This window comes from Ctenopharyngodon idella, chromosome 17, assembly GCF_019924925.1.
Source record: "Ctenopharyngodon idella isolate HZGC_01 chromosome 17, HZGC01, whole genome shotgun sequence".
Classification (NCBI taxonomy): Eukaryota; Metazoa; Chordata; class Actinopteri; order Cypriniformes; family Xenocyprididae; genus Ctenopharyngodon; species Ctenopharyngodon idella.
Window position 1 is genome coordinate 14,680,952 of NC_067236.1, and position 24,449 is coordinate 14,705,400.

The following is a 24,449-nucleotide window of genomic DNA, read 5'->3' on the forward strand; positions in this document are numbered from 1 at the left end:
TTATATTATGATACAGTATCACTGTCATAACACATATTGTCCTAGAAGGGATTTTACATTTTCCAAAGAGCAATGAATATATTTTGCTTTGGGGAAAGGGGTTTGTGGATGTGTGTGAGAAAAAGGACGACAGACAGTATGTATGTATGTGTGTGTGTGTGTGTGTGTGTGTGTGTGTGTGTCAAGTAGATGGTTGAAACAGTGATTAGACGGTAGGGAAGGTAGTATAGGGGGGAGGTGAGCATGGAGGATTATGAACTCTGAGGTGCTGACACATCTCTAACTCTCAGAGCTCTCAATTTAGTCAAGGATCAGACTCAGTTTAGATAGTGGAGGATTAATGATCAGTCTAGCATGACATTTTTATGAGGGTAACCTCTTCCACTCGTCAGGCACCGAAGGGTCTCATATTACATCCACATCTCGCAACTGCCACCAGAATTTTACTGCAGCTAATTATAAAAACTATAAGACAAATCATTTCTGTGCTGAAGCCTGATTGAATGAGTCTCTCTCTCTCTCTCTCTCTCTCTCTCTCTCTCTCTCTCTCTCTCACACACACACACACACACACACACACACACACACACTTAAAAAAATACACTTAAGAGACTAATTAAAGGTAATTAAAAGTGTTCACAAGGATTTTAGTAAGGGCAGATGTCATTTAATTTGACACAAAATAAAATAAGGCTGTGAGGAATAAACATTAAATTAAATAATTAACATTAAATCCACATCAAGTTACAAAATCAAGTTTGCAATCTATATGCCGCCTACCTTGACTATTAAAAATGACCATAGTAACCCACAAGCTGTAGTTACGGTTATTGTTATTAAACCATAATAAAAGAATATGCGATTTCCTTTAAACAGTATAAGCTTTCAGGAATATTTTAATTTTTAATTTTGATGATATTAATGGATAATACCATGTTTTATTGTAGTAACAATTAAAGTAACACTTTTTCTAAGATAAGTATGTTTATAGTAAAGAAGTCATTAGAAATCATAATAGTAGGCACCGAGTTTACACATCACCAGATTATAATGAGATTAAAGCATGAAACGATGCCGCCGCATCTAGAATGGCAAAAAAAAAAAAAAAAGAAAGAAAGAAAGAAAGAAAAGAAACAAGACATGGTAACCATATATGGTTACTACAGTTAGTTAACAGGAAAAATGTGGTAACTTAGTGTTAGCTATTGTCATCAAAGAGAGATTAAAAAGTTTCTGAAAACTTATTATAATGTTTAATGAAGATCCCGTGTTTGTTTATTAAAATTTTGCAGTAATCACAAGAACTGCAGCAACTTCGGTAATTTGGCGAAAACTACGGTTACTATGGTAATTTCTGCAAGCACTATTACAAACCCCTCCCAACCAGGAAGTAAAATCCAGCACTAGTATCCTCGAGTCCAGGCGGAAAAAGTCAAAAGATCAACAGTGCAGATGTAAATGCAGTCAGTGAGATGCAGTCCCGATTGTGCTTCTTCGAAGACTAAAACGCAAAATGACGCGATCTTTATAAGCTTCAGTTGGCGCAAACGCCGCTGTTAAGAGCAACATTTGCAATGCTATCTACATAAGTGCTGGCAGGGGGTAGTCTTAAACGATAACTTTGTTATTTTAACACCTTACCTCGATAATACAGCTTCCGTTTATTGCCGTACAGAATAAACATGTATTTGCGGTATATTTTGAGTACGCTTCGGTTTGCAAACTAGATGCGCAAAATGAATGGTTCTCGAGACACGTTGAATAAATATATAACATACATTAAGTTTCAAATAATTAACACTATCTTCAAACCTTAGAAGATGGCTGAAATGTCGTCGGACAAGTTGACGTGGACACTGACGGGAGCGACAGTGGCGTGTGTTTTAGCGGTGTATGTTGCCTCTGCTCCGCGCGCTGTGCCCGGTGGAGACTCAGGTAGGACTCCAGTCAGTCACATGTGTTTGTGTTTATATCACATGCAGCCTATCACAGAACAGCATATGGTATTATCACATACGCCGTATGACATGAAGCTTTTGGAAATATGAATAGCATGAGACCTATTATTATTCATCTTTCTAGACGCCTGTCTAATTCCATCACCTACAGTGAACCCAAAATTTATTTGGAAACTCAAACCAGACCAAATATGTGTGAATATCATCACGTTATATTGAACCAAGTGATGTTTATTTTAAAGAATATCATATTAAGCACAGCGTTTGTTATTTTTAAAAAGTATTGAAATTTCTGGTTGCAATTGAAACTGGCTCAGGAAAGTTGTTTTTGAGAATGTGTGAACAAATGGGAAGGTTATTTACTGCTGGGTCAGACTAGACTGTGTCCCTCTCAAAGCTGTCAAGAGAACAGATACTAACCCCTCAGGGAGTGACGTCAGACCATTAATCACAAGAGAGAGAAATACTGTACATGATGATATTAATGCACTGCAGAATTAGTGAAAGCATGCAACGGTCTGCTTTTATGTAATACGTGTCTCATGTAATGAAAGAATTGAATTGGTTAAAATAGTCAGCAGTTTACCATTTAGATGTTTTTTTGATTTTCTTTATGTCAGCCATCTTCATTACCCTAAGAAATTCCAGAATGCTAATGCTATTTATTTCTTATGAGAAATCTTATTAGTGTAAAGTAACTCTGGCAGGTGTAGCACTACTGTTCAGATATAATAATGAAGAAAATGCTTCATTAAAAAAAAGTGTAATTCTTGAGAAGTTTTTCTGTTTTCTAATAAGTGGTTTAAAATTGTTTATATTATTTCTTAAAAAAAAAACTGCTTATTAATGTGAAAAACCTTTTGTCCCCAAATCCTGGTTTGTGCGACGAACAAAGTCATGTGGTGCAAAGTTAAACATGCATAAAAAATAAGACAGGAAATGATATCATAACAAGGACCCCTCATGTTAAAAGGTCAAGAAATCCTCTAAAATATCAGATCATTTGACCTTTTTATGACGAGACAAGGTTAGCTGAGATTGTAAAATGTTGTATGGTGTAACTCCCACCAAAAACTAATAGTATTTATTTGTAATATGTAATAACTCATGAAAAATATATTAAAATTTATATTATCGTTTGAAAATAATGATTAAAATGTATTCAAGATTAACATGTATTCAAAATAATTTACAAATTTTGAATTGATAGTTCGACCACATGTCATTATTAGAATCGTTCAATTATTATTATTTTTCTAAAGGTATAAAACATTTTCAAAACCATATGAAGCCAGCAAGAATACAAAGTACACACAAAGTATTTCTTTATTGTGTTTTATTTATACACTCTTTTTTGTCATTGACCCATGGATGCACTCTTGCACAAAGCTTTTTAAAAAGTTGCCCCATAAACAGCTAGATGCACTAATTGGAATTCAAAAATAAATGTTTTTCTTCTGGGGTGGTGCAAACAACAAGCTGCTGTTCTGTGAGCTTTACAGCATGTGCACGGGCAGGGTGGCTTTTGGAGGCTTTTTGGGGGGAGGCGGCAGGGTGCAAGAAGCTGTTTGGGGCTTACAGAGAGAGAGAGAAAAAAAAAACAGCCAACCCCTTAAGCGTGGCGTTTAGGGACATTGCAGGATGCTGGCGTGATAGCGCCAGCTGAATGCTCGGCAGAAATTCTCCAGGTCTCCGTCTCGCAGTCCTAATCCCTTTAGGTGTGCTGCGCCCCGGAGAGGCTGAGCGGGCGCCCCGCGGGACCGCTGTTGTCTAGGAATGCGAGTGTGGAAATGATGGGGATTATGGGGGGAAAAAGGCTGCTGTGGGTGCCCGATGGTGTGCTATCACAGAGACACTTTGCGTCTTCCGCCGCTGTCCTGCGCTCAACTGCGTTTGTGCCCCTTTCTCTGTTTAGCCCTCCCTCCATGGGACTGGGCTCTCTTTTGGGGTCTAGACACAGCACTGCACTGCTATGAATGAAATTGTGATGTATAACATGAGAAATTTTGATTACAGGGAGATCCACATGCTTTGAAATGCGGTAGACCTGGCCTCACTGCCGGTGTGTTTATTTCTATTCTAAATGAGACTGTGAAAGCAGAGAAAATTCAGCCGCTGAAGTGTGAGGGGTCTGCACCTACAGATAGAGGACTTCCAACATGACAACGAGAACAGACGACCGCTAGTGATGCGCAGGAAGTGCCAGCTAACAATTTCAAAATTTTGTGATGCACTGAACATTTCATATTGCATCAGAGAGCACAGATTATAGGATTTTACAGTGTTTAGGCAAGTATTGCGTCAGGCAGCATTGCTTAGATTTATACAACAGGGCAAAAACATTTGGGATTAGTAGGCGAAAGGACTTTTTGCCCATTAATCTCTGAACTGCAGTTTAAATACAGATTTTGTTTGTTTGTAGATTTGTAGATTTTGGTTGTTGCTACCCTTTCCCCCTAAACCCCTCTGTATTGATACTGTAATGAGCAGGGTTTCCACAGTCATGGAAAACCTATAAACATTTTAAAAAGTTCATTTCTAGGCTTGGAAAAGGAATGAAATTTGAAGTCATGGATATACAGTACTGTTTAAAGTTTGGAGTTGGTAAGATTCTTAAAATATTTTTGAAGACTCTTATGCTTACCAAGACTGCATTTATTTCAGGACTCTTTGATCAATAGAAAGTTGTTCAAAAGAAAAGCATTTATTAGAATTAGAAATGTCTCTACTGTCACTTTTGATCCATTTAAAGCACCATTGTTGAATAAAAGTATTAATTTCTTTAAAAAAAATTGCTGACCCCAAACTTTTGAATGGTAGTGTAAATGTAAATACATTTATTTAAATATAAATAATTAATTAAAGGAGGCCTATTATGACCCTTTTACAAGATGTAATATAAGTCTCTGGTGTCCCCAGAATGTGTCTGTGAAGTTTTAGCTGAAAATACCCCAAAGATCATTTGTCAAATTCGCCCCTATTTGGGTGTGAGCAAAAACATGCCGTTTTTGTGCATGTCCCTTTAAATGCAAATGAGCTGCTGATCCCGCCTGCTTTCCAAAAGAGGGCGGAGCTTTAACAGCTTGCGCTTCGGTTGCTCAACAACAACAAAGCTGGAGAATCTCACGCAGCCAAAATGATGATTGTCAGTAACGATGTTCAGCCTTACACTGTTCAAACTGGAGTCGGATACTGATGGAGAGACTCAACGTTTAGAATGCGACTGGACGTTTCTGAATGGTTAGTAGATAAATTGATGTAGTTGCTGTGGAGTTGATTTAACTCATCGACTACCATGTACCGTCATGTTCATCTTTTGTGCAGATCCAGCATTGAGTTGACCCTCGTTTGTGAAGCAGTCCGGCATTAAAATGACGGCATGGCAGCAACACTCTACTACAACAACTCTTCCTCTTCTCTACAGCAGCTCAACATGGCCTCGCCCCCTTTGTTGCATGTTCTCGGGGGCAGGTTTATGTAAATTTTAGGGTTTGTGATGTCACCAACCCGGGAAGAAGCTTGTTGTAGTAACAGATGTTGTTTATGCTCAAACAGCAACATTACTCACTAAATAAAGTTAAAAAGTGAAATCATAATGAAGGACCCCTTTAATAATATATTTGATAAAAATATAAATGTAAAATGGTTTTAAATTTGAATCTCATTTGGTGGGTCGTAAACCAAAATTCAATGGCCAGTTGAACTCTATTTTGGTGTTTTGGTGCGAATCCATCTGTGGCTTAGTTCAAGCCATACTTAAATTAGGCAGTTGCCAACATGAGCATGGTAAAAGAAAATACACCTTGACATTTCATTTTAATTTTAGTTCTATGTTGGGTCACCAATTGATGTAACTTCTGGGTCCTTTAGCAAAACATATCCGAGACAATATAGTCCTATTTAATCAGCTGCCAATTATTTTTAATATTGTTGACTGCTTCATCTGTCAACAAAAGTTTCTTTGCGAACTTTCCATTGCACTGTGCATTCGCCAAACAATCTGCAGTCAAATTCTCAGAACAAAGATATAATCCTCTGACGCGATCCATGACAGCATTAAAAATAAACCATCCACTTGTTCCTGACAATGGGACCTTTAATGGGTTCTGTTTGCTTTTGACGCAACACTCATCTGGTGTCAGTCATATGCAAATTTATTTGCCAGTGTGACGTCACAAATCCCACAGTATCAAAATGAGCCGTTTTTGGAGCTTGATTTAAGTTTTAAGCTATGAAACTTGCAGGATGTTTTAATGTTACAAAAACCTCTTATATGTCAAAAGATCAAAATATTTCTCATGTCATGAACCCTTTAAGGGTCTTAATAGAGATATTTGTACTTTAATAAGTATAATCGGTAAAATCTATTAATTCAGGTGACGTACAACTGGAACTATGCAGAAATAATCTGTCTGGTATTCATGAACGCCTAGAAAGATTCTGGAAACTGATTGGTCAGAAAGTGTGGGAACCCTGAATAAATTATAGGTTTATGATATGTTGATGGTTTACAGGCCTAGATATGTGTGAATAATGGTTGTAAGTGGAAACACAGAAGTTCTTAAAAAGATCAGTCACTCGTAGAGTTTTAGAGGGAGCTTTTTGTGTGCGTGTGGCTCTACGCAGAGGGACTCGCAGACGTTTACATCCGTGTACGCCATACAGCGACGGATGAGGCTCTGCACATGCACCTCGAGTCACGGAATATGGAAAGAGTGAATAGATTTGCCTGTGTATGTGTGCGTCTGTCTGCTCGGGGATCAGGGGAGCCGTGTGCGATGGAAGAGAATGAGCGTGTCGCTTAGGAAATGTCACACTGGGAAGATTTTGCAGGTTTTGATCCGGGCAAATTAATGCAAAACCCAGTGCAAGTATTTGATTTGGGAAAACTTTCAGGAGCGGACTTGTCTCTTAATAATAATTATTGGGTTTACATTAATTTCCCTCTCTGTTTTTCTACCACAGGAGAGCTGATCACTGCTGCTTGTGAGCTGGGGGTAAGCATTAGCTGCATTGTTTAATCAATCCACTCATTAACTCTTATAAGCATTAAGGAAGTTTAATTAAGTATGGGGGGAGAAGAAAGATGATTAATTTACTTTTCAGGCCACAGGTTTTTTTTATCCTCTCTTCTTTTCTATGCACTTCTTTTTTTTGACTAAGTTAGGACTAGAGAATGCTATAATTTGCAACCCTGTTCTTCAAATCCAATTAGACTGAATGGTTAGGCGATGGCTTTTGTAAGCTTCGCCTTATGTACGGTATAAGGCTTATTATACTCAACCCCTCTCCTTTTTGTGCATGCGTGTGTGCGCGTGTGTAAGCCGCAAAGAATGAACTAAATCGGGTTAACAGTTATAATAAGTTTTATTATTTAATAAAGTTTATTACGCCGTCGCGATCCTTTTAGGGAGGCTGTGGCGGTGTCACTATGCCAGTAATCCCTCCCTCTGTCCGTGTGGCCTGCCTGTCTGCGGCTCTCCCCAGGGTCGGAGGGCTCTCTCCGGGCCGCAGGCCGCCGGCCCTCCCTTCCTGCTCCCTGGAGCCGTGGATCTTTTCTCCTTTAAACTCCTCGTAGCAGGACTGCCCCCTACCGTGCGTTTCCTCCTTTTCCGCCATACCACACACGCTTTCAGACCCGGCGACGCCTCTGCGTTGCTTTCCACGCCGTCTGCCTCGCGTGGCACCAGTGCAGGCATTTCTGCCTCACGCGTCACACGTCACTTGCGCAGTCACACACACCTTGCTGGCACTTCCAAGCGTGCCCTTCGCGCCCCTGCCATCTGTTTGCCATACTGTCTCTCTCTTTCTTTTGTCCTGTCTCTGTGCCCCCATCCAAGCCTCTCTGTTCGTCTCTGCCTTGACCTCTCTTTCTTGTCTTCAAGCTGTCTGTTTTTTCCTCATATTGAATTTGCATCTTTATTCTACATTTCGATTCAGATATTTAGCCATGTTGGGGAAGCTACTTTACGATTGATTATACTCATAATTTAAAGTCGCTTAACTACAGTCAAGCTGCCCTGTTGAAAAAGAAGCTAAGCTATGCTACATGCTAAGTAGCTAACAACATTATATTATATGGGGATTTTGTGAATCTTTTTTTTTTTTTACTGGTTCAGTTCAGTTAATTGTACAAATGAATGAATTCACAAAAGTAAATTTGATGTCCCCATGCTTAATACGAGAGAGTAGGGTCTGCACGACTTCCCATTTTTAGTAGTCGACCAATAGTTGATGTAGTCCAGGGGTTTCCATGAGTTCCATCTGTAACTTTACGCCCCCCCAAATATAACTATCCCCTTGTAAGGGGCCCACTTCCTAAAATATACTTTATTTCTTACAATTCCATGTTTATATTTCGCAATTTTGAGTTAATGTGAGTTTATTGTGAGTTAATAAAACGTAATGATTTATATCTTGCATTTTCAAATTTGTCTTGAAAAAATCTCACAAATCTGACTTTTTCTCTCGATTGAGATTTTATATCTCGCAGTATATCTACTGACTTTTTTCCTCTGTTTATATCCCCCTGTTTCATGGATGAAAGGGCCTGTCTGGATCACAAAATGTTTTTGTGCATTCCATTTTGTATTCTTATTACATTCTCGAAATTAATATTTCATTTACGAAATGTTTTGTGATCCAGACAGACCCTTTCACCCACAAATTATGCAGGTCACAAGTCTCAGATTGGAAGCATCAAAAGAATGCGACGAATTTACCTTGCTGCCCCGCTCATTTTCATTTATTTATTTACTTATTTATTATTACTTTATATTATTACCTGCTTATTCACCAAGTGATTTCTGAATTTGACATTTAATATTAGATTTATAGTAAATCTTGACTTACAGTGCTGTTGTTTGCCTCATAGAACTGTTGTTTGCCAATAGAATATATATATATATAATCAGTTTCAGTTGAATAGCACTTAAAAAAAAAAAAAAAAAAAAAAAAAAAAGTTTAAATAGCTGTACAACTAGTGACAACGTTGCAAGGAAATACATTTTTTGTTCCATAAGCTATATATGCCAGTTAAATTTTTTATGTTACAATTGAACTGTTTCCTAAAATACTTTTTTCTCTATATTTAAGTTTTCTAGAATCCTCCTGCAGCCCCCTAGGGGTCCACCACCCCAATTTGCAAACCCCTGGACTAGTCAATGAATCCATGTTGATGAACGCAAAGTACAGTTTTTTTTGTCAATAATATGTAGTTTAAGTTACTTTTAGTTTGTTACCCCCCAACACTGACTTATCACAGTTCCACAAATCTGACTTCAGCCTTACGAAATTGTTTAGAGGGATCAGTTGAATGGGACCCTCTTTCCTGCTTTGATCTTGAACTCACACTAGCTTTTAGACACCCACTTGTCCACCGAATTTCCATTCCATCCCTCAAACAACCTCTTCTCAGAGACGTTTCCTTGCTCTTCGCTCTAGTGCAGTGTTTCTCAGCCTGCTGTGCCTGTGTGTGTTATCAGGCCAGTAGGAGTGAGACAGCCTTTAATAGCTCTAGTCCTTATCGCTCCTTAGGGGACTTAGTGCCTAATTGCTGGGAAGGCAAGGAGACAGGAGATCAGGCTTTAAGGGAGGGGGAGGACAGTGTGATGCTGTAACCCACAAAAGTAAGGTCTGCCTTTGAAAGCTGAACTGTATGGTTGTATGGGGGATTTTTTAGATTCTGTTGCTGTTATCAGTGCGAGTGAGTTTACAGCTATGTTTTCTCTCAGGTGGCCCATCCTCCAGGATACCCTCTGTTCACCATGTTGTCTTCTCTGCTGCTCTCGCTGCTGCCTCTCAGTTCTCCGGCACACAGTATCAATGTCATGTGTGCTATCTTTGGGGCCGGGGCTAGTGGAGGCCTCTGCTTCACTGTCTGCAGGTAGGCCAATCTCAGACCATTAGACCAAAGTTTTTAGAAATACATCAATAGCTACCATATATGAGGAGCGGGAGTCTATTCTGCTCATATTGTACTACACAAACTCAAAGAACACGTGATGCTCAGGGTTTTTAGCAGTTTCAGAGGGGTTTACTTTAAATCCATGATGTATTTTGCCTGTAATATACATTGCAAATTGTAAAGCATTCCAGGTAAGTTAAATATTAGGCCTATTTTATATTATAGGGTTCCAGACTGCACCTAAAACAGTAGCATTTGCAACCAAAAATATTAATTTGCGAGTGATATTTGTACTGAGATCGCCACTGGCGACAATATAAATTTACAATATGATTTAAAAATTTACATGTAATGCCTTTTTAACTGCTTGTTCTGTGATGAGTAGCCTCTCACATCTTTTATTGTATTGACGTAATAAAATGAGATGATGCGCATTGAAGTTTTAGTGGACAAAACCTCATTGAGTTTGAGCAGCAAAATAATGCACGGGGAAAGTGAGGATCAGCTTTTTGCATTAGACTTTCAAACTATCATCATCTCTGTCGAACACCAATGCTGACGACAAACCTGCTAACAAAAAAGCAGGCTCCAGTTGTGCCAGCATTAGAGAGACAGAAAACGGTGGAGACTTGTCAAGTAAAAGTGCAGAAAGCCAGTGTCTATTTCGTGCACACAGCGTGGATATACTACAACAGGTAAACATGTCGGCTGTGTGGACGCTAACAATATCGTTATCCTTATCAATTCTCATGTTCAATCAAGACTAATATGGATTCTTATTCCCAAGATCTTTTAGTCTATGTTGTTTTCTGTTGATGCGTGAAATCTAACATTTGCCACCTGCCATCAAATAATCGCAATAAGCTTTGTGCTTTGTTAGTTTTAATATGTTTAAATTCAGTCCCAGCTTTCAAATTCTAAGTCAGTTTTGTAATGAATGTCTAGCAGTAAATGTGGTTTTGTGGCTCTTTAATGTGTCGTGACAGATCGCTTCAGGTCAAGCGCACATTAACTGATCATTTCTTCCTCTTTACTACTAGTTATAGCACCAAATAAACAAGAATGAACATCAGAAGGTACAGTGCAAAAGAAAGATACAGATACAACTTGCTGAAATGTATCATGTCTCATGTAATCGCTCAATCAGTGTTTCACCCGCGGAAAGACGTCAATAAAACAGCTTGTAAACAATTTGTCATGTAATGTTACATTTACCTCAGGAAAGCCATTCAGTGTCCATAAACTCGTTAGTCAGCTAGAAAAATCATTATAGAGAGAAGCATTTTGCTAAATATATGCACTATAACTGTTGTCTGCTTTTTTTTCTTATAGGAGTTCATGACTCCTTAATTTATTTTTTGTTTGTCTGTAGTCCTGTATTAGTATTTTATCCATCTATATATCTATCTATCTATCTATCTGTATATATATATATATATAACAGTTCAACAGCACGAGTGTGTAAATAAATAAAAACAACAACGGCGTGTCTTTAAAAATCCTCTTTCGTGCAGCACTACTTCCTTCCACCGCGGATTCAAATCTCAAGTTGACAGTTTGACCAATACCAGTCTTTGTATTTGTCCTTTTTACAGCTAAGGGAATTTTCCATAACATACAGCGCTAAAACAACGTCCTGTATGTGGGTTTTTACAAATATTTAATGAATGAAAAGGATTTTAAAGAGCTTGTGACAAAACCTCGTAACTCCATTGGATCTTCAAACTGTTAGTCAAACCTCATAAATCCGCCCCACCTCAATCGTGAATGAAGTGCTGCACATAGTTTGGAGATCTTAACTTCTTTGCAATGCAAAGGTAAATAAAGATCTGATGTTTGAAAAAAAAAAAAAGTGTAAAGCGTTTTCTTTTCTCAAGAAACACTATGTCTATAAAGGCTAATGTTTTATGTATTTGAAGAGTGAAGAAGAGTCTTCTGAATGAATTCTGAATGAATTCTGTTTCATGTTTAACCACTATAAGAGCCAGCGGCAAATCCCCGAAGCACTGGCCGAGATTAAGCTGTTCTCGGCGTGTACACGACCTCTGAATGGCCGTTGACGGCCTGGAGCTCGCATCTCCGAAAACATCTAAACAAATTGTAAAATAGGCGCTATGATTAAATATAAGTCACATAATTCAGGTCTAAATAACTACATTCTCGCCTAAAAAACTCTTAAAACTACAGTTTGTGGTACAACAAGTGTAGTATTCGCAAAAATTACGGTGGATTTGCTCGGCCGCCATGACAGTCGCTTCTAGCGGAGTGATACAAACGTGGTGAAAAGGTAAAAGTGCTGTTATCACTGGAATATTGCACTGCTATCAGCCAATCAGATTTGAGAACCAGAAAGAACTGTTGTATAAATATATATAATATATAGTTATATACATACATAAATACACTACCCGTTCATAAGCCTGTGATCAGTAAGATTTTCTAAATGTTTTCAAAGAAGTCTCTTATATGGTCACCAAGGCTGCATTTATTTGATCAAAAATACAGTAAAAATACTAATATTGTGAAATGTTATTATATTTTAAATTAACAGCATCAATAATCCAGTCTTCGGTGTCACTTGATTCTTCAGAAATCATTCTAATATGCTGATTTAGTGCTAAAGAAACAGTTGTGCTGCTTAATATTTTTATGGAAACTGACACTTTTTTTCAAAAGAAGATCAAAATAATTTTTAAACTTTTTGTAACATCGTCTTAACTAAAAGTCTTAACTATTTATTTATATATATATATATATATACTTTTTTATTTCACACTGTAGTACTCAACTTGGCAACTGGAAAAATGGAAATTTGGCTCCCCCAATGAACTAACCCCCTTATTTTGTGATTAAGTTAAAATTTCCTGACATTAACTGCCATCCTAGACTTTCAGCTCAGTAAGCAGAAAATGGGTCTAAACAGGCAGTATATTTTATGTCTACACGTGACTTTTGCAAACGCATGCCCTCACTCAACTGGGTTTGCGAGCCAAGCTGACCAGAGATTTGGCTGCAGTTACATGTCCAATGCAACCTCTGCTCTTAAGCCTCAAAGGATTTAGATCCAATTTTGGATTACAACAACCAAAAAAGTCATTTCCTTTGGCCCCCACAACCTCACAACCCATCCTCCTCCTGTGGCTCATGGCAGAGGGGATTTGGTTGCATACACGCATACACACACACACACAAACACTCTTAGGTCTTAAGTTTCAGTATATAATCTATGTTTTCAATTGAAAACATAAGCGTAATAGGTTTTGATGGTTATCTGTCCGGGCTTAGGCTGGGGTTTGGACTCATGCATGTCTGCTGGGCTCAGAGCAGTAGCTGAGATGCCAGGACTGGGAGGAGGGAATGTTTTAGGGGTTTCAGAGTTTCCGGCACAGTCTGGGACTCCCTTCTGGGTTGGCATTGGGGTCCTTAGGTGCTTCGCCCGTGCCCAGTGGTAATGCTGAGGTGGCGTGCCACACCCAGTAGGAACACTACCGGACAGGCCTGTCCCCAGGCTGCTACGCTGGCACCCAACACCTTTCTGAGACTGACCAGTTTGTGCCCTATGCATTATCTGCCATCTTTAGATTTGAGGAACTTTAGTGCATAAAGGCTTGAATGACTGCTTTGTTATTGCTTGTTACATATATTATTATTTCCTAACTTTATTGTGGAGTATGTGGGTCGATGACATGATGCTATTTTTTTGTCTGGATCTATTAATTTATTTTAAAAAATACATATAAATTCATATGTGCAATGACAGGAATACACACATTTCTTCTATGAAAAAAATACTTGTTTGGGGGTTTTAAAAAGAAAACCTTAAGTAATTGACATAATCTTTTAACAAACTTATTTATTCATTTATTTGTGGTGCACCCAACATGATAGATGGATGGATGGATGGATAGTAGGGATGCACCGATATGAACATTTTGGCCGATACAATAACCGATAATTCTTTATATTTGAAAGCCGGTAACTGTTATATTGGCCAATAAATCTAAATCCAGAGCCTGATTACAAAAAACAAAAGTCTCACCATTAAAATGCGATCTATGTTATATTTAGCATAAAAATTCCCACCATTCTAGTTGTGCAGTATGTCTAAAATACTGCCTACTAAGATCTAGTTTGTCGACTGATATATCACAATGGCCAATATATTGGCTGATATTTTACATTTTTTGTAGTTATCGGCATTGGCCGATAAGTTTCTCTGTTTGGCCAATGTGTTGGGAGCGGTACTTTTATTTTGAGGGCGCACCAGACTTTTTTTTTGAGTGTTTTTTATGTTTATTTTTTGTTATGTTCAAATTATTGTTTCATATAATTAATTTTCAAATGATTTATTTCTAATTCAGTAAATATTAAGTAAAACACATACATTTAATTTCGGCAGTTGTTATGCATGTGTGTGTGTGTGTGTGTTTATAGGCTTTATATTGGCCACCCTGCTCTCTAAGATATCGGCATCGACATCGGGCATCATAAAAACAATATCGGTCAACCACTATTAAGAAAACATTTTGATCATTTAACACAATGTTTACTTAGCATTTTCTGTATGTTCATGATGTTGATTATGTAATAGAAATGGCCGTGCGGTCGCCGAAGGTGACTTCACCCATCCCCCTCAGTCCCGGGTCCGCCGCACCTGTGAGGGTGCACACCAGCCAAGAGCAGACGGGTCCAGTTCTGCATGCACCAGCTCAGCTGACCGGGCCAGTGCCCACCTGTCTCGGTGCTTTTGTGTCCATATAAGGCACTTTACCATATGGTCATGACTGTGCTTTCCTCACTGGACCCTCGACTCGCTCTTAGTCACCCTATGGCTCTCTGTGGTGAGCTGAGTTTATTAGCAAGATGGTTGCTTCGAGAGAGGAGTACCTGTGTTAGAATGTGATAGTCTATGCAAATATGAGCATTTAAAGGGATAGTTTACCCAAAAATTAAAAATTAAAATTCTGTCATTATCTACTCATTTTGTTCCAATTTTTTGTTGTTTGTGGAACACACAAAACGATATTTTAAAACCAAGTTTTGGTCATATTTTTTTTTTTTTATGTTCCACAGAAGAAAGCCTTAGAGGTTCGGAATGACACGAGTGAGTAAATAATGACAGAATTTTCATTTTTTAAACATTCAAAAACGTTTTATTCAGGCCCTGATGTTAAATATTTTGTTATGTGCTGTATTGACACTTATACAGTGTGGATTTCATAACTTAAGCTCAATATGTCTGTCTGTGTATTTGTTTCTGTTTAAGACTAAGAAAAAAACGCTGTCATTTCCCACGTCCCTTGGCTGCCCCCTCCTGCATACCTCTGTTGTCAGGTAAACCACCGACCCAGAAACAACAGCTCCTGGCAGCTTAAGCATATGCTTTATTAGCCAGTCTAATCTCTAAAACGCTCTGGTTTGCAGCCATTCGTTTTTGGGTAAATATATTTCCTCTTTAGATGTAACACCCACCCTTTGTTTTTCATGCCAAAAACCATTATATCTTGAAATATAAAGGAATATTCTAGATTAAACACAACATAAACCCTATCGACAGCTGCTGTTGATTACCACTGACAATAATATAAACTTGTCAGTTAGTTTGAAATAACAAACAAGCATTCAGTAATGCACTTACAGTAGAAGTCTATGGGGCGGTTGTACAATGGCAGAATAAGCATTAAAAATAAAAAATGATAAAAATGTTTTTCAATTTTTGCCACAACATTATTTTTGTTAGACAACTTAAAGAATGTGTTAAAGAAAAAATAACTGAATAAATCACATAAAAGTATTAACAAATTCAATGCTTTTAAACCATTATAATCACCCCAAAGACCTCCATTACAACTGCATTACCATAAACTTGTATATAACTTTATATAAACTCAGATGCTTTCTATAGAGCTTAATCTGTATTTAACCTGGAAGGTTTCTTTAAACATCTCTATGCACTACAGGCTTCTTATTCTACAACTCAGCATGACCAATGGCGCCATTTAAAGACGTGCAGTAATATTTCCTTAACAGATGTTTAATGAAGACATCCAAACCCTCATTACCCCATTCAGAATGGGGGAAATAGGGCCATTTCACTGTGCTATGCCTTCACTTTAATTTCCCCGTGCCTGAAGGCCTAAGATTGTGTCTGTTACATCGGAATCAATATTGCTGTAATATTACATTTCCCAAACTGTCTCCACAGGCGGTTTTTAATGGGAGTCATGCAAGGAGAGGATCAGCCTTTCCCGAAATGCATATGTACCATAGGGCCACATAATAATACAGTTGATTAATGACTTGATTAAAATAATAATACAGTAATAGTACAATAATGCATATTTGCTGAATGATATACACAATTTATTTTTGTCTATTATGTCCACATAACATGCAGTGGGGGATTAAGATGGAATTGGGTGGAATTGTTGTGCCATTGGCTGTATTGTTTGAGGTGGATTGGAGTTAATAGTTTTTAACATGCACTGTCCTGTGGAGAGGGACGTCTGAGCCCAGCAGAACACTGACTATATGTAAAATACATGCACATAGTAATTCTGCTGGAGATTGTATGGCAGTCATATTTTGCACAGCTTCCACCTAGAATTCAATTTATGGCCACTCCATAATTGCACCATCAAGAACTGCTAACAAATATTACACCTTATACTCTAAACAGCATCTAGAACGAATCACATACTATGCACAGTATCCTCACCGCATTTCTCAATAATAATGAGACCTCACATTATCATAAACATAAGGCTGCCTAGATGTGTAGCTCAGCTGGGCCATACTTTTGTCACATAAGATACTTGACATAAGATACAAACTAAAAGTTCAGAATTTTCCCCCAAAAGTATAAACATTTTGTTGCACTATCAAAATGTTTGAGCAAAATTGTCTCAACCAATGGCATGAGTTTGGGGCAGGACTATATTGCTTAATATACTGTAAACATTTCAATGTATAATATATAATTTGAAATTATATGATTCCACTGATGTCCAGATTCATACTGATAATGATGATTGATAAAAATATGATTGATAAAATTGGCCAGTACTAATAGAGTGCAACAGTGCCTGCCCACTTTTTCATTGAAAGTATTTTTCTCATTTATTTTTCCCATAGGGATTTAAAAAGTCTCTGTTAAAGAGATGAAGCCATGAACCAAACCAACGAGCTGCATGGTGAATCACAACATTACAAACTTATATTAAAAAAAAAAAAAAAAATTGCGGCTGGTGGCTTCAACAAAACCAAATACTATCAATTAACAACCTTGTAGATTACAGTAGGTCTGTCTGTAAAAGTTTATATGTTATCGTTTAAAATCAGTTCCTCTATAGAATTGAAAACAAATGGAATTTTTACTGCCCAACTGTTGTACTCTATTGTCATGAATGCATTATTCATTCCTAATAAGGGTGTGTTCACACTTGCCAGGTTTGTTTCAATTAAAACGAACTCTGGTGTGATTGCTCTGTGCGGTTCATTTGATTAAGTGTGAACGCTGCCATCCGAACCCTGGTGCACATCAAACAAGCGGACTGAAACCCCTGAAAAGGTCGGTCTCGGTCGCTTCCAAACGAACTCTGGTGCGGTTTGACTGAAATATGAACACAACATGGACCAAAGACATCTAAACGAACCAAAAACACCTTAAAAAGGACAGAATGCTGAAGCATACCTGTTTGTTCTCGTCATAGGAGCAGCGTTTCCCATTACAGTTCGTTATGGCATCAGAAACGACCATCTCCTTGCAGCAGATCTTCTGCAATTCTTGCCTCTGTTTTGACCCCTTTACACATTTTGTAAACATTTTACAAGCTCTCAGCTGGTCAAAATACCATCATATGTACACAAATACAACAAGCACATTTAGCTCAGAACGCCGCATTGTTTTGAATGTCCGTTAAGTTCCTTCGCAGAACACTTTACCCCCCGTATCTTAAAAATGACAGTGTGAATGCTAACTTTTTTTTTGGCCCGGACTGAAAAAACCTAGAGGACCGAACTACAAGTGCGAACACACCCTAAGGTTTTCACACTAGCACTTTGGGCGCGCACCCGGGTTCGCCTGACATCAGAGTTTTGTTTGTTTGGATGACGTGAGCGCTGTGTGCCGAACTCGGGTGTGTATCCGCAAACCTTACTGCTGGGTTTGAACCAGGCAATCAAACCAAGTGTGAAAGCACCCTAATAGTATTAATAATAATTATTCTAATTTCTAATAGTTCTTATATGACCATTATAATTATTATATTCCTAATAATACTAATAATAATTTAATTCTTTTTGTTAATTTTAAATGGAATGATTAATTAATCAAATTGATCACAGTTAATTGCATAAATCAGGGTTAGTTGCTTGTAATTAGGTATAACTTACTGTTACAAGGACACTGTTTTAAAATGTTACTGAAAATTCAAAGAATTCAGAGAATTTACATAATGGTCATAGGCCATAACTAAACGTGCTAAAGGGATAGTTCACCCAAAAATGAAAATTTGATGTTTATCTGCTTACCCCCAGGGCATTCAAGATGTAGGTGACTTTGTTTCTTCAGTAGGACACAAATGATGATTTTTAACTCCAACCGTTGCAGTCTGTCAGTCGTATAATGCTTGTCAATGGGAACACAATCTATAAGAGTTAAAAAAACATGCACAAACAAATCCAAATTAAACCCTGCGGCTCGTGACGACACATTGATGTCCTAAGACACGAAACGATCAGTTTGTGCGAGAAACCGGACTGCCTTGCACATCCGGTTGGTGAGGTCTAAAGAAGCATTCTGATGACGGAAGTGATGTCTCGCGATTATACTTCAATGAGTGCGAGAGATCACTTCCGTTGTCAGAGCGTGTTCAGACCTCACCAACCGGATGCTCAAGGCAGTTGGACATAGTGGAGTTTTAGAGGTAAAAAATGATATAAATACTGTTCGGTTTCTCGCACAAACCGATCGTTTCCTGTCTTAGGACATCAATGTGTCATCGCGAGCTGCAGGGTTTAATTTGGATTTGTCTGTGCATGTTTTTTTTGACTCTTATAGATGGAGTTCCCATTGACAAGCATTATACAACTGACAGACCGCAACGGTTGGAGTTAAAAATCATCATTTGTGTTCTACTGAAGAAACAAAGTCACCTACATCTTGGATGCGCTGGGGGTAAGCAGATAAACATTAAATTTTCATTTTTGGGTGAACTATCCCTTTAATTGTACCAAATTAACAGTAAATTATGTTGACAGCCCTACTTTTTATTTATTTAAAAGAAAGAAGTTAGATAAGCAGCGCAGTTAATTTTCTATTCAATAATGCAGTCAAGCATTGCAGTGTTTATTTTGGAGTCACCTACTGTATCTGTTCTAAACTGAAGAACTACAGGGACACTAACACAGCAGTATCCTACACAGCAAACAAGCCTGTGATGCTGCACACAAGTGTCACTCTCTCACCTAATCACTGACGAGAGAGAGAAGGAGACCCAGGTGGTCCTACATGTTCTGGAATGAAGGAAGTGTCACATGCCTTCCTTCAAACAGACAGACACTCCTAAAGAGGTCCGTGTCAAGCCCCCTCAGAGGAATAAAAACAGGAGGAGGAGGACAGCAAGCGACTGTCAGGCCGCCCCATTGAAGCAATGATGGGGAGGATGTGATATTTCTCACCGAGGACCCCTACCTCCAGATAGCACCCCTGCTATAACCCAGCCGCGGCCCCCTTCCTCCGACGTGTGCTGGGGGTTAATTGGCTCTCAGCGGGAGCAGAATCGAGGGTGCGGGGGGTCCGCACCTTCACCGAGCTTCGCCTTCCTCGCCCCCCGCCTTAGTGTGCACGAGAAGTAAAGAGGGCTAGAGAGAAGCCGATATCACCAAGAATCCCCCCGCCTGCTTTTGACAAGCTATTAGTCCAACCGCACGCACACACGCGCGGCCTCGTCTCGTACGAGACAGGAAAAGAAAAGAGAGGAAAGGCAAGTAGTGTGCAAAAAAGCAGGAGAAGAGAAAAGAGAAGTAGTCAGCAAGCGCGAGTTCCGCACACACCATCCTTCCTCCTTTCTTCCATCCGTATCCTTCTCTCCGCTCCCCTTTTTCCTGACTTACTTTGCTTTCCCTGCGAAAGCTCCATTGTTCCCCTTCCCCTAAGTCTCATCAGCCTCTTTTGTGGCCGACTATCACAGCGGCAGGCAGAGGCGCGCTGGAAACGTCTAAATGGTATCATGGCTCGTGATTAAGCGCGTGAGCTTCGGCGGTGCCGCCGCTGCTTATGAGTCAGGTCTGATAAGGCGAGGGCCCTGCTCTCTACTCAATTTCAGATACCGTTAATGGAATCTGTCTTGTGCGATTGTAATGTGAGAGCGCCTAATTTGCCATGGAGCTTGAAGCTGTCAGCGGCGAGGGATTGCGGGGTCAGGAGGGAGCTGGCAGCCGCTTGGCCCGCGGCGTGTATCTGTGCCGCTGAATAGAGCAGCTCTCCGCCTGTCACTTAGCTGATAGGCTGATGAGGACTCTAAGCCACTCGGCACAATGAGGAGAGGGCCATACTGCCTCGCTTCCCCCCCCCCACCACCCCCCTTTAATTGTCAAGCCCGCTACAATTTTTCCAAGCCAGTGTGCTGGAGACTGGGCTGAGTTTTTTTTTTTCTCTCTGCCACTCTCTCTCTTTTACGTCTTCCCAACTTTTTTATTTTTCTTCTCTTCCTTCATTTCTGTCTTCTCTGGTATCAAACAGACAAGGCTGACCCCACTCGTTCACCCTTTCGTCCATCGTTTCTTTTTACATAGCCTGGCCTTTTGTCCCATCTCTTTCTTCTCAGCAGGAGTCCAAGTCTAAGTCAAGTCTCAAGTCTTTTGTCACAAGTCGAAGTCAAGTCCAAATTTTATATGCATTGCAGGTGAATCTGTACATGCAGAGATTTTTCCCTATAATAAATTAACAAGTAACCAGGATTTGTTTTACATCCAGCTAAACCACGCCACTGATATACGTCAGATTTCTGCGCCTATATTTACAATTTGAAGCATACAGTCTAGCCAGCTTTACGTGATGAATTTCTACATAAAAGTGACTTTGTGAAACTTTTTGTTTATTTTGTTTTATAAAAAATAACAAGTAACACTTTATTTTAGTGTCCTTGTTAGACATTACATGTGCTTACTGTAGTAATAACAATAAATTATGCATAATTACAAGCAACTAACCCTATAGTAAGTACATGTTAATTAATATTACACAGTACTTATAAGTAAAGTCAAGTCAGTTAAAATGAATGCGCTTTTCCCAATACATATCGTTTCAAAGCAGCTTTACGATGATGTTGATGTTTATAATATTTTAATATCTTAAATTAGAGCTGGGCAATAGTATAGTTTACATTTTGTATACTAGTATAGTTTACGACATGAAATATTTTTAATGAAAGTGAAAAAAAATCCCTCTTTCCACAATGTCCTTAAAATAACCAACTGCACCCAAATAAACTTTGATAAACCTATAATAATGATTTATAGGCTATTGTTGGGCTTTTGGGAAGGATTTTGCAGGAAATTGCATACATGCATCATTTGCCCATGTGTGTCACGTAATATTAGTACACAGAGAAAAATACAGTAGCTTTGGCTGTGGGTAGCATGAAGATGATATTTTGTCAGAGAACATGAGAAAAAATGACCACGGATCATTCATAGAGACAAACATCTGCAAAATCTCTGGTTATAAAAACAAAGAAACCAATTTTTTTTGTCCATCCACTCTTGATATATGATATATTCTGATGTATCCAGGATCCATGTATACACCGATGCCTCAGACCACAAATATTCACTCAGAGGAGCAAAACCAAAACAATGTTCTTCCTCAAGATGCGTGCAATTTTATTTATCTGCTAGAGGGCCAAAAGTAGCTTTAAAGATGCACTCAGTCTGTTTTTGTTTACGTTTGACTGGTCCCTAATTGTCCCAATAGTACCAGTGGATTTGGACTCTGTACTGACACCTATTGGTGTGGGTGTATTCATATTTTGCAGGTGATATAATTAAGTACTGTGAATTGAATACCACAATGATTCTACTGTACTTTTATTTGGACATTATGTTTCCTAAAGATCACTGACTGATTTTGCAATTCTTTCTTATCTTTCTACTTATAATATCCCATTGTTTTTGCTCTATTGTCAGCGCAGACTAATCTGACAAAGGTCTTCACTGTGGCTTGACTTTGATTAATGTTTTAAATTTTGTATCCTGTAAGGGATATTTCACATCCATCCGTTGATCTGCCATCTATCTGGTGAAATTATATGTGAAACATAAGTACTGAACTCAATTGAAGCAACATCCCACAGCATAACACCATTACTATTAATTATGCTTATTACATGTTTTATTTTTTTGGAATGGTTACAATACTATATATTTAGCATTTTAATTGAATTGATTTTCATTAAAAAATTATTAAAATTGAAATGATGATTCAAATTGATTTCTGCTTTATATATAGATTTAAGGATTGAGAATCTGTTTTCTTCACTTACCAGTTTATGTTGCAGCATAAAAGTGTGTGCACACTATACATTATGTCAGAGAACATTGTAAAACCATTCGTGTTTTTTGTAAACACCCTAACTCAGGTAAGAGTCCTTCACTGTTGTCTTCTCTGTGCTCAGGGTAGCGGGACCTGGTCCAGGGGCTGTCCTGGCTGGTGGAGTGTTTGCAGTGTCCAGGCTGGTATGGCAGTGGTCGGTCGTGGCTGAAGTCTTTTCTCTTAACAACTTGTTTGTGGGTGTCCTCTTCTCCCTCTCAGCCTGTTTCCACTGTGCAAAGAGCGTTCAGCAGAAGAAGAAGGTACTACAGTCTAGAGAGGCACCTAAATGAAAAATCTGGGCCGAAACCACAAATTCAGGATGCACTTGGCTAAAAAAACGAAGCCAAAAATAAATAATCAATTAATTAATCAAACTTATTTCATAATCAACACTCAAATAGCTAAAACTGAGTTTAAACATTTAACAGTACAAACATTTAAATTGCACTTAAGGAAGTTTTTATATCAACTTTATTAATAACAGAATTGTTTCTACTCCAGTTTGTTGGTGAAATATAATCATTCAAATGACAATAAATTGCAATAACTTGTTTTCATGACAGATTTATTTTAAACATACATTAAATAATAAAGACATCATTAACAGGTTAAGTAAAAATATAATAAACATGCATATGTTTATGTATACAGTGCATATATTTAGCAAAATGCTCTTCTCTATAGTTATTTTTTCTAGCTAACTAATGAGTTTATGGACATTAAATAGGTTTCTTGGCCGAATTTTCGGTGCATCCCCACTAACACAATATATATATGTATGTATTAATGTATATATATATATATATATATATATATAATATATATATAAATATTTATTTATTTATTTATTTGTTTGTTTGTTTGTTTGTTTGTTTGCTTTTCTCAGTTTGCTCTGTGGGGGGCGCTGTTCTGTGGGCTGAGCCTGTGTAATCAGCACACACTGGTCTTGTATGTTGTCATCATAATTCCCTGGGCCCTCCTGCACCTCTACACTCATAATGTAAGTATTGATAATCACTCAGCAGTACAGGGTTCAATGCATAATTTGTCAGTGTTTCGCAGTAAGGTAAATAAATTAATAGTGCAGGTTAAAAACCTTTTAAAGAGCAAATTTTGTGATATTATGCATTCATATGCCACATCATGTAAAAATGTACAGTCTTTAACAGGCCTAGAGAGATGTACTTTAAGGGATGGTTTTATGCTAGAATTTTGAAAGCCATAAAAATAGGAAAAAATATATAAACAAATTATTATGTATTTTAAAACAATTTATATGTATGTGTATATATATATATATATATATATATATATATATATATATATATATATATATATACTTTTTTGCTGTCTAATTTGGTATTAGTATCTATTTGAATAGTTAAAAACTATGAGATTAGTATTCATAACCCAGTGATTTCTGAAGATCTTTAGGCACTGGTACTTACAGTTGTAAGCAGTGCAAAGCAGTAGAGGAAATTGTTCTCAGATGATTGTGGCATTGTCCAAGTGTTATGTCCATGCTGTTGTTTTATAATTATGTTTTGGTATGCAAATTTGAACATTTGGAAATGAAAAGAATCTGTCATATACAAGTGACATGTATTTCCCACAGGGTTTGTCCTTTATTGGTCTGGTGTCTTTGGGGACGTGTTTCCTGGCTGGCTTTGTGCCCTACATCTACCTGCCCATTTCCTCCTACCTCAACAGAGCTCGCTGGAGCTGGGGAGACCAGACGTCTCTCCACGGCTTCCTTACACACCTGCTCCGAGCAGAATATGGCACCTTCAGCCTGGTACCAACAGTGTTTATCATTTAAAAAAAAGATGTTTTCATGACTAAATATATGTACTAGGATATGAGGTTTTCATGCTGTATTTATTTTCTGAAACTAATGCTCCACATGTGGATTTCTTTGGCTTCAGGCAAAAACAGATGAAAATTTGAGCCTCCTAAAAATGTTACGGTGAGTGTAACAAAATTGATTTGA

The 24,449-nt window shown here is 38.1% G+C and overlaps 1 protein-coding gene across 1 annotated transcript in view; it reads left to right on the forward strand.

Moving 5' to 3' along the window:
* The first annotated feature begins 788 nt into the window (after positions 1 to 788).
* The window catches only part of tmem260 (transmembrane protein 260), a 39,209-nt gene continuing 15,548 nt past the window's right edge, over positions 789 to 24,449 (forward strand). The window contains exons 1-7 of the mRNA XM_051867611.1: positions 789 to 1,935; positions 6,924 to 6,955; positions 9,692 to 9,843; positions 22,542 to 22,719; positions 23,346 to 23,459; positions 24,075 to 24,254; positions 24,385 to 24,425. Of these exons, the coding sequence (XP_051723571.1) occupies positions 1,821 to 1,935; positions 6,924 to 6,955; positions 9,692 to 9,843; positions 22,542 to 22,719; positions 23,346 to 23,459; positions 24,075 to 24,254; positions 24,385 to 24,425 (812 nt within the window). The 5' untranslated portion in view covers positions 789 to 1,820. The remainder of the gene's footprint in view (positions 1,936 to 6,923; positions 6,956 to 9,691; positions 9,844 to 22,541; positions 22,720 to 23,345; positions 23,460 to 24,074; positions 24,255 to 24,384; positions 24,426 to 24,449) is intronic.